Below are 15070 nucleotides of genomic sequence, written 5' to 3' on the forward strand. Positions count from 1 at the left end.
TCAACCAAACTGGTCTTCCTCACTCAAGCAAAAATTCCTAGTTTTACTTATAATAATAGCTTACTACCATCTAAAATCATGAGGTGATTTGTGCAGAGATGCATACAAATAGAATGTGAGTATCTGCTCAGTAACCTAAACTCTAACCTGTTTTGACCTCAGATCAGCTTTTGAACCCCATGGTTACTGCTGCACACCAAGATGGTCGCTTCCATCTCACCGTCTCAGGAGCAGACGTACTCAAAGTTAGTACAATACTTTACCATGTAACCACATAGCATTCCCCGTCTGGAATGTTCGACGAAAATAGCAAATCTACAGTATAATCTCACAACACATTGCAACACGACACGTTGTGAGCTTGTAGATTGGCTATTTCGGGGGAAAGAGACCTGCAGGTGTCGTCGTGTGAGGAAAATACTAGTGGACCTAGTATAAAGCTCTGATGCTATAGAGCAACTGATTATTTAAGTCGTTCAACCAATATACTTTGTTAACCATCACTTTAATTATTTTGTTTTTAGTGTCTTGCTCAGAGACACTTTAGACTGACTCATTGACTGAGCTTGTAGATCTGCTATTTTTCTCTAATGTTTTCCTATGTCATGCCCAGAATGTGGACGCTAGATTTCATGTGGTTAAGAAATGCTGCCACAGCATTTAGGACAGGAATGTTAAGTTTTATATTTTCCATATTTGTCTTGATGTTGCTCCATTTATTATTTGACACCAGCAGATTGTTTAATATAAAATAGTTTGAACATGGGTCAAGTCTCTTTCAACCATGGTGTTCAGTTTTAACCTTCTGGCAACTAAATGTTGTCACAAATCAGTTTAGCCACTGCTTTTGGTCAGATACCGTATTATATTATTTGTAATCATAAAGTACAGCAAAGTAATGCTTTGCTGTACTTTACAAATGCTTTGCTTGTCTGCTTGTGCTTTCGTTGTTCACTTTATGTTGATTTATATCATTTCAGGAACTTCTCCAGACTACATCAGCCACTGCCATGCCTGAATTCATGAGTCAGGTAATATGGAAAGTCAATTCCAACACGCGTGCGCACATGCACAGCACACACGCGCACGCACGCATGCATGCACGCACGCACGCACGCACGCACACACACACACAGTATGTTTTATAATATGGTTTGGGGTTATATTAACTGAGTGTGTACTGTATATGCGTGCGTGCGTGCGTGCGTGCGTGTGTGCGTGCGTGTGTGTGTGTGTGTGTGTCAGTGTCTGTTGGATCCAGGCTCTTCAGAGCTAAGGGTGTGGAGTTCATCAGTTCCCCATCTAAAGTCTTCTGCTCTGGGTACGAGTGTCCGAGCACAGGCCTCTGGAGAGCTCTTCTGTGGAAATGACAGCACCTCACCAAGACTCTTCTTTCAAACGGTCAGACAGCAGTGTTCATGCTGAATTAGAACTCCTTGTTTAACCTCTGGCTTATTGCCACCCTCAATCTGCATAATGTATGTGGAATATGAAATAATCACTGTCGTACTACTTTTATAGCATATTAACCCATTTAGGCCTGACCTCGAAATTAAAAAAAGTTCTAAATCCTCCAGTTTTCTGAAATAAATATTTTCACGATTTTTCAAAAATAGCTATTTTTCAATAGCTTTGGGTTCCCGCCCAAAATGGGTTAAGTTTACATTCTCTTAGTAGAGATTTAAATGGCCATAATGTACTGTATGTGATGTGTTTTATTTATGTGTGTAACTGATGTATCTTTGCTTTTCCTGCTCGTCTAGGAGCTGGAGGTTGCGGTGACAGTCTCCTATGTCGACAAGAAGGTCTTTCTTCATGGTAACACCACAGAGTAAGACACTCTTCTCATTCTCTGTGCCTTTTAGGTTCACAGACATAAATTGAAGAATAGAGATCATAGAGTCATATTGAGCATTCCAAAATAAATCCAAGATCAAGTCAGCTAAGAAATGTAGTACTGCAAATAAAACCTTCTCATTCTGCACAGATATACAGTAGTAGTTTTGCCTAATAGTAATGCTTATAGTTAATTAAGCATTATCATTACTAGACCTGTACGTGCCCGTCACAGTCGGCCACCGGCCTACTTGGGAACGATGCAACTTGGAAACCTAATGATATTCGTTGTCATAGCACCCGTTTTAACTGTCAGCCGTGTCCCACATGGAGATCTGTGTATGCATGTGCCTGTGTGCCTGTGTGTGAAGACTGCAAACTGAAAAGTGTACTTGGAAATCAATTCGGCCCACTGGGCTGGCAGAGCCTGATTGGTTGAGAGTCAATTGGCTGAGGCAGAGGCTGGAAATTGCACAGGTGAAAGGAGTTGGCCTCATTAAGGCTCATACATACTGATACTCCAGTTTTTGGTGATAGGTTATCACCGTTTTAGGTGATAGCTTATCACCTAGAACGGTGATAAGAGTTGAGGCCATCATACTCGGGGTGATGTCCTTAAGGATTGACCCCGCCAATCAGTGAACGGGGTGATAGCTCCAGAGTGAAAATACTTGTCTGATAGTAAAAACAGAGAGATGGGTCTGTGTCCGCGGTGATAGCTGATCATCACCGCGACTGATGTAATGGTGTAGTTTTCCAACCCTTTAAAAACTACACCGCAGTGATAACCTATCACCAAAAACTGGAGTATGTATGAGCCTTTAGGCCCACTGGCAGAGCCGTGCCCAGGTGAAAGGAGTTGGCCTCATTAGGCCCACTGGCAGAGCCTGACCAGAGCCTTTTGTGGTGGTTCTGAAGAACCGTGGGTCCGACCAACTCGATACCTGGCACTGCACTCCCTGCGGGGGTGTGCAACTCGTGTGTCGAATGTGAAGTCAGTGGGTCAAACGGTTCTCGAGTTACGTGCATTACAACCGTACACACACACAAGTACGCAGACAGACAGACAGACAGAGACGTGGCATGTATAGTAGGATGAGTGTCGATCTAATACGTTTATCACTTAAGCCCTCTTTTATACATCATGTGATGGTGTTGTTGAATTTTTGATAGGATACGACAGGAAGCACGCACATCTCCAGAAATTCTACAGGTGCTGGTCAAAAATACGGACAATGAAAAAGGAGGGATGTCCGCACACTGAATTGTAGCTCCCACGTTTCGACCACGTTTCGACGAAGACCCACAGTGGTTGAAACGTTGTTACAAATAAAGAATTTTCCTGGGAGCTACAATTCAGTGTGCGGACATCCCTCCTTTTTCGTTGTTGCATTTTTACCATCTCATGTGTATCAAGGGACATAACCAGAAAATAGTCCAAGAAACACACTCACTCAGCCATCATCATCATCAGTCATCAAGGACACATCTCGATCAACCATGCCTTTCAGTCTGATGACAACTTGAGGGCGCTGTAGGAGTATTAACACCCACACTTCCAGAATATTGACTGAACTCTGATAAATAATTTTTGAGGCTGTGCAATAATATCTTTTGAATATGTAATAATATGAGCAATAATATTCTGGCAGCTAGTTACAATTACAGCTAGTGCAATGTCATATTCATCTTTTCTTCAAGGGATTCAGTGCAGTGTGCAATGCCAATAAAGGCATCCTATTATTCTATTCATGATTGATTTGTCATTTCCAAAAGTCAGAGTTACCAATGCATTATCTTCCTTTTTTCTCATTCCGTAAAATTGCATCACTATCACAGGTTAAACTATGGTGTATTATTTGATAAAAATCTCTACAGCAATTATATCCATCTTGACAGATCCTTTGCATGTGCTGTGCATTGGTTTATTATTCTAATTTCTTTCCTACCTAGAATATTGATACTTCAAGCAAACCTGTCATCAGATGATGAGGTTTATCAGGTGAGATGGTTTATTCCTCTTTTTCTTAATTGATGTGAACTGTTTCATTGAAATTTCACAGTCACACTCGACCAAAGTTAACAATATCACCTATTCTCTCATTCTCACTCATCCTTTATCAAACATCCTCACCTTTTTCCACTCTTCTTCCCTGTAGTTGGATGAGACTCAGAGGCAGTACATAAGAGATGCTGTGAAGATGATAGGCATTCCTAAAGTCCTATCTGGTAAGACACTGACACATACAGACACAAACAACACATATAAGGTAGGATGAAGGGAGTTTGAATAGCTATATACTTACCCCAGAAAATCAGATGTTGTGGTCTTGTATCACTTTTTACTGTTTGGTGAGATGTGAAAATACCTTTTGCTGTACTGTACTTGTACTGTACATTGACAATAAATTGAATCTCATCTCATCTCATCTCATATTGTGTTTTACATAGCCTATCTCTCTCATGCCCTGTTGGTGTATGCTACTGGTATGTATAGTTTATCGTTGCTGTCAGGTAGAAATGTTTTATGTCCAACTCGTTTAAAAAATATATATATATCTACTAGTTCAGCACGCGATACATACTCCACATTGTGAGCTTGCAGATCGGCTATTTTCACTACTTTTGTACAACACCCTTGTATGATGTATGGCATTAATTTATGAAAAACATAAAAATAAATATGGAGATGAGGTTTCTCACCGACAGCAATGTTATGGTCTTTTCTAGTGCTGGGTCCAGAGCTGACCAGACTTTTGGACCAACAGGGAACCAACCTATTTGATATCTATAACCCAGAAGTACTTCATCGGGATGTAAGTATAGATAGACCTTCATACATACTCTCTCACGCCAACAGTATATGTAACTTTCCTCTTCTACCCTGGATTTGAAAATGGTTTCCTGTGCAAGTGCTGACATTTTTACCAGAGCTGCATGCCTGCGTGCTACATACAATGCTACCCAAATACAATCACCCCAATTGTACAAGTCATATTGTATTACTCTACCAGTCTACCATACAGATTGTAGAAAATGTAAATGTATTCATTAAAATGTATTCAAAATACATAGTGCTCAACATCCCTCTCTCTGTCTCTGTGCCGATCTCTCTCACTCTCTCTCTCTCTCTCTCTGTAGGGGTTTGTGGTGATCCAGATGGACTTTGGTTTCCCTCATCATCTCCTGATTGAATTCTTAAAGCAGGCACTTCAGTGACCGATAATTGGTTTTTGTATGCTGATGAAGCCTACAATACACTTGAACCACTTCAACCCTATACTTTTTACAAGTTTGATGTTAAAGGTTTGGTCATTGTGTACATGTAGGACCCCCCCCCCCCTTCCTACACACACTCTGACAAGCACTTGGAATTGTATATTGTAGGTGTTGTGTAGGTGTTTCGAGGTGTTGTGAGCTTGTAGTGTATTTTCACAACATTTTCCTCTCATGAGGTATTAAAATATCTTAACCACTTAAGCCCCATACTGTATGATTAACCGGAGTCCCTCATGGCTCTATGCTAGTGTATTTTCTGTTTTCTGTTATAGTGGGCAGAGCTTTCTCTGAAAATAGCCTATCGACAAGCTCACAGCACGTTGCAACGGATGCTGCCATTTAAGTTGCTACTATTACTGTCTTCTGAGGACCCCGCCAAAATAATGTGGGGTCCCGACCCACAGGTTGAGAACCACTGGCATGGATGGTAAAAAAAAAGATTAGTGATTTATTGTGTAAATAGTTTAGATATAGATATGTGGTTGGTTTATGGTGCATTTATTTGTGATTAATCACATCTGAGATGCGAGTTCCTGTAAAATGTTTGTAGATACTGTATAAACAATATGAGGTTCTAGTTTGTCCTTTTTTTTGAGTGGTGCAAACCACTCCTACAACCAGCTTGCAATGTCCTCGTACCTGTTTGTTTGTGTGTGTGTCTGTGTGTTTGTTTGTTTGTGTGTGTGTCTGTCTGTCTGTCTGTTTAAGCACGAGTATGTGACTTAATAATAGCAGTAGGGGGCGCCAGAAACAGTGAGAGGGGTAGTGACTCTAATGAGAGAGAGAGAGAGAGAGAGAGAGAGAGAGAGAGAGAGAGGGGGGGGGGGGGGGGGGGGGGGGGGAATTGCACCACTCAGTTCACACGTGTGTGATTTTTTCTTCAAAAAGAACATGACATGAATATTATGTAGGCCATTATACTGTAGGCCTCATCATGGAAAATACAGTTTCAGTGCAAATGGCGTGCATACACATTCTAGGTATAATCTTGTTTACATAATTGTATAGGCTATTCGTACAGATTAGAAGAGACAGTAATTTAACAATTAACTTAAGATTCATAAAAAATTTAGTAAACTTTTTGTATCTTTAATTTAAAGGCAGAGTGAGTGTCCTCTCTCTCGCACGCACGCACGCATGTGCACGCACGCATGTGCACGCGCGCACACACACACACACACACACACACACACACACACACACACACACACTGACACACACATACAGTACGAGAGATATTATATTTTAATTAAACTACTACTCTATGACATCATACGGTAACAAAGGATGCTCCTGCCGGCAGAAACCTATCTCCATATTATTATTATATTTTTTGTCTTGCTTTTTATTTGATTTTTTTCCATAAATTCAGCCGTTCTACAGTGTCACACAAACGTAACACAAATATCTCAATATCTCTTTGAAATGGCTGAAAAGCAACAGTTATGGACATTCCAGCTGACAGCAACGAGAGGACATAGGCGTACTGTACTGCAGCATATGTTCCATACAAGTAAGACGCGCAAACGTGGGAAGCGAACGCAGCTCGTAAATGGCAATAACAACAATTAGAATAAATTACATACTTTTTTAGTTCTCTTTTTTGTGTTTTTTTAAGATTCTTTTTTGAAGTTAAGTGTTTTTAAAGTTTTTTTTTAAGTTACGTTTTTTTGTGTTTTTTTAAGTTTTTAAGATTTTTTTTTTAAGTTAAGTTTTTTTTAAGTTAAGTTGTGTGTGTGTGTTAGTGCGTGCGTGCGTGCGTGTGTGTGTGTGTGTGTGAGTGCGTGCGGGTGTGTGTTTTGTGTGATACAGCTGCGCCCTCTGGTGGCGGGTGGGTGGTGTAACAGCGGGACAGACACACACACAGACATGATCTGCAGGGTCTCATAGTTAGTGCTCAGTGCGTCCGCAATCACTGCGTTCGCAATAAATTATATAATGCACTATGGTAGGTCTGCCAGACCCTGAGACCAGAGCTATAGTTTGGGAGGGAAACTATGGAGCCTAAAACAATATTTAAAAAAAGATCTGATGGAAAAGGTTCTGCCAAAAGCTCATATTTAAGAGAATAAATTCTGCAGTTAACTAACATAGACACTAGACAGAGAACATGTTATAATTTGCTTTCAAGTTCATGAATCATGTGAATTTATCAGTGACTGTCCTGGCACCTCTTGTGTCGGTCTTCTCACATGACGACAAGCCCACGCCTGAGTCCTTACATTAACGAGCGCTTCCAAACTCTAATCCTCCATGCTGCTGCTCAATGTTGCTGTTTTGTTTTGCCACTTAGATGAGATGATCGAGGGGATGTCCCGACCTAGGGTCCCGACTCCCGGTTGAAAGCCTCACTCATCTGCGAAGAGAAAAATGTGCATCTGCAAATTGCATACTCTCTTGGCAGTTTGTTTCTGTTGTGATCAACTCTACCAAACAATCGGCTGATTCGGCTCTTCAAGAGTTTGCTGCAGACAGTGACCAGGCGCAGGCGGGTAAGTCACTGTCAAGCAATTAAGCTCGAACGAAAATAAAACCCTCAGGGTACCGATGCTACTGTCAAGCTATTTGAAAGGCTGGGACCATGGATAGGATTGTTATAGCCACTTAGCCGTGTGTGTGTGTGTGTGTGTGTGTGTCTGTGCGCGTGCGTGTGCATGAGCTACAATTTAAATAATATTCAAGTGACTATTAAGACATGTTGAGCCAAATAATTTGGTGTTAATTTAACGCAAGTGTTCATAATCACAGCTGTATTTCCATCAGAATGCTGACTTGACATCCCTTTGTACAGTACAGTACCATATGGGGAATCATAGTAGCACGTACTCCAACTTGATTTTTTCATTCTGACTTGGGTTACCAGATTGGTCTTCCTGTGTAGGCCTATCCCTTTTTATTCCCATATTATAGAACTCTTTGAAATGTTGTTTTGAAAGCATGGATCATTTAACAAAGAAATGTTTGCAGGTATTGGTAAGAATGTCCACGTTTTAAATGCCAGAATAACCACATAATGACAGCAGGGAAGATTAGTATATATAAAATGCATTTCTCTCAGGGTGACATATTATATGGTGTGGGATCCGGAGGAGGAACCAGATCCACCATGGAACCAGTTAGGAACGGCTCCTTTCCAAAGTTGATGATGTCATATGCCCATTAGCCGCAATTTGCAACGCTAGATTTTTTAATAATGGGATGAATCTAGAGTTGCAATACCCTCCCCATTGACTCCCCACTCATCCAATTTGGTTTGCGATCTGCTTGTCTTAAACAACGTTAAACTCACCAACATTACAGCTGTAGTCCAAGCTTGAATTATCCTCTTTCAATCTGCCGAGCTTGTTTTTCATAAAAATCCACCGTAGAGATGTTATGAGCTACTTTCTGTCAAGACATCCTTGTCTGCAGGTTATTCTTTTTCTAAGTGTTGCAGTTTGGAAGCACTCGTTTTTGTTAATGGGTCGCGCTGCTGCCTCCTGCATTATGTGCAAATTCGAAACAGGTGGTATGCAGGGCCGTTCAGTGACATACGACGAGTGCTTCCAAACTCCAGCACTTAGAAAAATAATCACCTGCACAGAACTTCTTGACAGAAAGTAGGCTATAGCTCATAACATCTCTACGGTGGATTTTTATGAAAAACAAGCTCGGCAGATTGAAAGAGGATAATTCAAGCTTGGACTACAGCTGCAATGTTGGTGAGTTTAACGTCGTTTAAGACAAGCAGATCGCAAACCAAATTGGATGAGTGGGGAGTCAATGGAGGGTATGGATTCATCCCATTATAATAAAATCTAGAGTTGCAAATTGCGGCTAATATGCCCATATGGTTTAGCCCTATATGGAATGTATGGAATGCACATGCTAATAAAAACAACTTAATACTTCCTAAGATTAATATGAGCATCAAAGCAATATAAATAATTTGTATTAGCTGCCCAAGCTCCATATATGGAGCTGCTCTTTTCTGACATCACTACACTCCATATTTGGGCATGCCTGACACAGAACTCCATATAAAGGGACACAGAGAGACGGATACAGAAATCTCCATATATGGGCATAAAAGGGAGTAAGGGACACAGACAGATGGGTGAAACGGATACTCTGACACAGGTATGGTATTGCATAGCTGGGTGGGGCATGGATCTCCAACTTCCATCGTTACAGACTCCGTGCTCTACAGCCGGGTACCGGTCTAGTGGGGCGGCGGTGCTCAGGGGTAGAGCGGCAACGGGCTCCCCCAGAGTTAGTGTCGAAGTGTCCTTGAGCAAGACTCTGAACCCCTAATTGCTCCTGATGTGCTGGCTAGTGCCTTGCATGGTTTCTGCCGCCATCGGTGTATGAATGTGTGTGTGAATGGGTGAATTGATGCACAATCTATGTAAAGCGCCTTGGATAAGCTCCATTTACCATTTAGTACGCCAAATTCAGGACACGGCTGCACAAATCGGTGTTTTTAGGCAACTGTGTGCCTATATGTAAGGTGGTGTTGTGCACACTTGCACCGTCCTCAAAGCTACAACACAGGAGAGATGGTTGCCTACTGGAGACGAGCCGGCCTGAGCTACATCCGCTTCTCTTCCATCTGTGCCAGTGCAGTGCGCGCAGCCATGAAGCCTCACGTCAAAGCCCAGGCGTTGAAGGCCGCAGAGGCCACCGTGAAAGTGTCCAAACCCAAGGCTGCCGTGCGGCCTGTCTGACTGAGACCATGAGGTACAACATAAGTTGTTTCTTGGAGTTATGAGGGACCCCACTAGCCACCACTCCAACATGGCCACCTTGTTGTTTTTGTATGACAATGAAGCTGCAATTCTGGGGAATTGCAAGTGTGGTTGCAATTTCCCTCGAGCAGCTCGCTAAGTACAGTATGATCATCATAATGTAAATTTTCCATCCATTGTCAATGGGAATTTAATGTTTGTGTAAGACGAAGATCTACACGAAAATCTACACTAATGGACTAATGGATATAGGAATCAAGAATCAAGAACTCAAGAATCACACTTGTGTGAAGTGAGGGGCGCTCTTATCGTCATACATCATCACATTCCGGCCAATCACTTTTGGCGTCCTCACTTTTTATCTTCACTTTTTAAGTCCTCAGCCAATCTAATCATCGTTATGGGGAGTGTCCTTCAAAAAAAGTATCTGGAATAGAGTCGGACAATTACTATAGCTTGTTTGCTTACTGCAACCACACTAATACATCTTTAACTTTTTGTAAAATACATCAAATCCAAATACACAAAATTAAAATACACAAATTGGAAAATGAAATAAATAGGTAGTGATAGGCAGGGAAAATCATTTTTGCTTTAGCGTCTCTTGCTGACACGCTACTTGCAAAAGACTTGCTGCACCCATCCATCCTCTGTGGAAGAGAACAAGAGGCACAGAAACAGCTTGTTCTGTACTTTATGGAGGTGAAATTTATGCTGGCTGTTATAAGATGACCAGTGTTGTGTTCAGCATGAGTGTTGTGTTCAGCCATGTCCAGACGGTGGTGCTGTGCAACCCTGCTCTACAGTCCTCTGTCAATCAACTGGCGGCCAAGCACGTCTCACAGTGGGGCGCTCATTCAGGAGAAAGCTACTTTAGCCGCTTTTGCTGTTGCTATGAAAGGGAGAGGATCGGTGGCCAATCAGCTTTCTTTGACCCCCTCAACTTGATGGTCCAAATGGAATCCAAGTAGACCCAGTTGATCGTTCTGGAGCAAATCCTGATCATGACTTGCCTGATTATTGCTATAATTCCACCCTCCAGCAGACCACTCTTTTTGTGGCTTTCGCCTTTATTTTATATTTTTTATGGAGGGATAGACAGTAGGCTGACAGGAAATGGGGAGAGAGATGGGGGGGGGGGGGGTGACAACTGACATGCAGTAAAGGCCGTCGGGATCGGGAGTCGAACCTGCGGCGGGCATACTGGATTACCAGCCAGTTACATATATAAGCATTAGGTTAGACTCTTAAACTTACTAATATGTAAATAACGATGCAATATGAAATTTGCTGTACCCCCAACTCTATATTCATTGCCCATTTTCAACTGTTTTGACACTTGCTTTAGCATTGTAATGCCAATAAAGCTAATTTGAATTGAATTGAAAGCATCAGAAACATGAGTAAACCAGCTCTGATGCATTAATTTGACAACAGCCATTATTTAACAAATCAAGTTGAGCAAAATTGTAAAAAGAAAGAAAGAGATTTACAACCATTGCCCCGGCTGTCACCATCTCAAACTTCATGTCACTACTTATTGTGTGAAAGCACAATGACGCCAGCACTTAATATAAGGAAGTGTCTTTCAGTTAGATTTATTTAGAATGATGGAATCTCTCGTGAGCAAGAGGAAGGCGGAGGAAGCAGGAAAAACAAGCTGCTCCCATGTAATTCCTGGGCGCTTACATACCGTCCCTATCAAGCAGACACTCACAAAGTCTCTCATCCTGCCTCCATCATCAGAATTCATGTTGCAGACCAAATATGTCCAATCTGTCCTCTCATCTCTATTTGAATCACAGTTGAATGCAACGTTGAATCATGTTGCATTCATCAATGTCAAATCATCAAGCATTTCAAGCGAGACAGTGATGATCTATATGATATGATGATTAGTGATGATCTATGTTCATCTGTCTAATAATAACATATGAGTATTTACTCAAATACATGATACACAATGTATACTATGAATCTTAACATATCACCGAATAGTCTAGAAATCCCCTAACACACGCTTGGCTTGGCACTAGAATAGCACTCTTTCTAGTTTGACTACTTATTGTGTAACTGTAACATTACTGTTATTGTTGCTGGTTCCTGCTCTCAGTGTTGCTCATTTTATGCCCTGAATTAGTCCATTGTGGATCTGCTGTGTGGAGAAGTATAGCTAACGGCTTATTGGGCCACATATCGGAGCACATGACTGCACTTCTTGACAGGACTGGGGGACTTTGTTGTGATTGTATGGATTTTTAAGAGAATGGATTTAGTATTTTCTTATCATAATTTTCCTCCTTGCACGTTATCTTTTTTGTTTCCTTACACGTGAGTATAGCTAATGTACAATGATGACATCACAAATGCTGTTGTAAAACACAACTAGTTCATGGTCAACTATTAACAAACTTGACCGTGAACTTAAAATGTCATGTGGTAGTAAGTAATCCTTCCTTTTCTTTGCCAGAAACTCAAGTTTGTTTCAGTATGGTAACGTTATAGTATAGTTATAGTTCAGACCCCAGGAATATTAACTTTTTTTTGCAAAAGCTAATATGGATCTCATACTAAACAATAAATACGTCAGAACATACGGTAAATTAGGCTTTATAGGCTACATGATTTATAAAAAGCAATTCTGTTTAGATAAAGGCAGTAAAAATGGAACATTATCATCCATTCTGGCTGGATGTACACATTGTACAGTATAGTGAAGCCTGGGAATAGGGTGAGGAACCAGCTGGGCGAGCATATTGTGTTACGGCACGTCGGTGAAGGGTCAGTGGCACAGTGAAGTCGGTAGTGCTGTTGCCTCACAGCTAGAAGGTCCTGGGTTCGATTCTCGCTGGGGATGCTATGGGTGCTGGGGGCGTGTTCTCTCCTCCGCGTCATCAGTGCCCATACCCAAGGCGGGGGTTGGTGAAAGGGCCTTTCTGTGTGCAGTTTGCATGTTCTCCCTGTGTCCCCTAGGGTAGGTATACGGTATACCCTCACAAAAAACATGCAGTAATCTCGTCTCCCGGGGAAACTCTCCCCTGTCAGGTGAGAAGAAGCAGATTGGACTCCTCATGTATAGAAGGAAGCATGAGGTCAGTCCGCTGTCCCCCCAGGTTGGCAGAGGAAGTGTAGTGCCCAGGATTACATTAGATAATTGACACTGGGTGAAAAAACGGGTTGCAAAATCGTGGGATAAAAAATGTAATCACACCCGTGTGAAGTGAGGGGCGCTAATATATTAAAGTCTAACTCATGTTGATTAGTTGATGTAATGGTGATGTGAAACAAACGGTGCCAACACAAACGCCATTAATGCCATTAACAATAAAGAGACAATATGACTACTGAGGGACATTATGACGTACATTTTCCCTTCATTGTCAATGGCGTTTTTAAAACAAACATTGAACTAAAAACAAACATTAAACCTGTATATAGGAGGGGCGCCCCTCAAAAAAAAGGTTGATCCTTTCTTGAGCCATAATTTTGGGGCTGCTTGTCTTGAAAGAGACCGCAATTGACCGGTTTACACCCAGTTTTACAGTTGACATGGAGATAAGACAGGGAGAGATAAGACGGGAAAAGAGACAGCTTTTTTGACCCCTGTTGTCTTTTAGTTCAATGACCTCACCATCTGATAATGTCCCGTTCACCATCTAGATCACCGTTTCCCAAACGCTGGGCCGGGACTCATTTGTGCCTCAGGACGACGAGTAAATATCTAATTTCTGTATCTTACAGTAAACAATAAAAATAAATGAATAGCCTACTATTTATTGTTTAATATCCATAATTAAAATGCTAAATACATCCTATAGCTAGGAAAGGGCTAGCGCCTCTCAAAAAAATCACAACTTTTCCTCTTTAACAATTACATCATTTTCCAAGTATTTCATAAATAAAACGAAGAAATCTAATTATTTCCAATTTAAAGATACGTTTAAAAAGGTTTAAAGCAGCACTACAGTATGTAACTTAATATAAAATTAATTAAAATTAATATAATGTAATTTTGTCCAATCTGTATGGTCAAGATTCAATGTATCCCTTGAGCAAGCAGGCAGGCTCAAGATTCATCCAGAGTGTAGAATTTTCACTAGTTTGGGTCCTGGGCAAACGTCTAATTTCTCTTATTTTGGGTCTTGAACTAAAATGTTTGGGAACCTAAACCTAAACCTCTGAACGCTTTATTTGCAGATAAATTATGTTCCTCCTTTTTATTTCTGTTCAATGCAATTGACTGTCTAATACCATCATACATGTTTATTGCTTAAAATAAACACAGACCTTAGAGCTCCACAAAGTCTTATTAGTTTGTATAGTATAAAAAAATCACACCCGTGTGAACTGAGGGGCGCTCTTATCATCGTACATCATCATGCATCATCTCATACTGGCCAATCTGAATGCCTGTTGCCACAAATTTATTTGGCGGACATTTGACCTAATTTCTCCTTTCATTGTCGATGGCAAATATGAGACGTCTGGGTACAAGATGGCGTACATTTTCCCTTCATTGTCAATGGCATTTAACGTTTGTGTTGCGGACATTTGACCTAACTTCTGCTTTCATTGTCGATGGCAAATATGAGACGTGTGGGGACAAGATGACGCAAATTTTCCCTTCATTGTCAATGAAAGTGCTTAAATTGATACTGAGGATTTTGCTGTGCGGCTGTGATGTGTTGATGATTGTTTGTGGAGGATGCTACAGCTGCCAAAGGTCGAGGCTTATGGTTGGAAATCTCATAAACTCATAAAACTCAAAAAACATGTTAAAAAACAAAAACACCCACCACAACCACAAGCCCCCATGCGCATCTCAGTTTTAGTCTTCAGTTGTCTGTCTCCAACAGTACTGTATTGTACTATACACCTTTTATTTCTTTGCTTTATGGCTTTAAAAAAAAGAAATATACACTAAAAGAGACTGAGGAATCTTTCCTATGGACAAATGGCTGAAAGGATTAGAGCATCACACAGGCAATATTGTTATATAAAGTAGAATAATTGGGCCTGGGCCATGGCTCAGTGGTCCAGGCACCTTGGCTAGTAATCCAGTCTTGCAGTGTGCCGCGGGTTCGACTCCCGATCCCGACGGCCTTCACTGCATGTCTTCCCCCCCATCTCTCTCCCCATTTCCTGTCAGCCTATACTGTCTGTCCCTCCATAAAAAATATAAAATAAAGGCGAAAGCCACAAAAAAACCCATTTTAAATAGAATAATT

The 15070-nt window shown here is 41.2% G+C and overlaps 1 protein-coding gene across 1 annotated transcript in view; it reads left to right on the top strand.

Annotated features, from left to right (window-relative positions):
- cetp (cholesteryl ester transfer protein, plasma) overlaps positions 1-5055 on the top strand; it is a gene marked incomplete at both ends in the record, with an annotated part of 10991 nt that extends 5936 nt beyond the window's left edge. The window contains 7 exons of the mRNA XM_083762779.1: positions 163-245; positions 981-1031; positions 1246-1401; positions 1764-1805; positions 3996-4065; positions 4567-4652; positions 4978-5055. Coding sequence (XP_083618905.1) covers positions 163-245; positions 981-1031; positions 1246-1401; positions 1764-1805; positions 3996-4065; positions 4567-4652; positions 4978-5055 — 566 coding nt within the window. The remainder of the gene's footprint in view (positions 1-162; positions 246-980; positions 1032-1245; positions 1402-1763; positions 1806-3995; positions 4066-4566; positions 4653-4977) is intronic.
- Positions 5056-15070: the final 10015 nt, after the last annotated feature.

The sequence above is a fragment of the Protomyctophum parallelum genome (genome assembly GCF_964188405.1).
Source record: "Protomyctophum parallelum genome assembly, chromosome: 4".
Classification (NCBI taxonomy): Eukaryota; Metazoa; Chordata; class Actinopteri; order Myctophiformes; family Myctophidae; genus Protomyctophum; species Protomyctophum parallelum.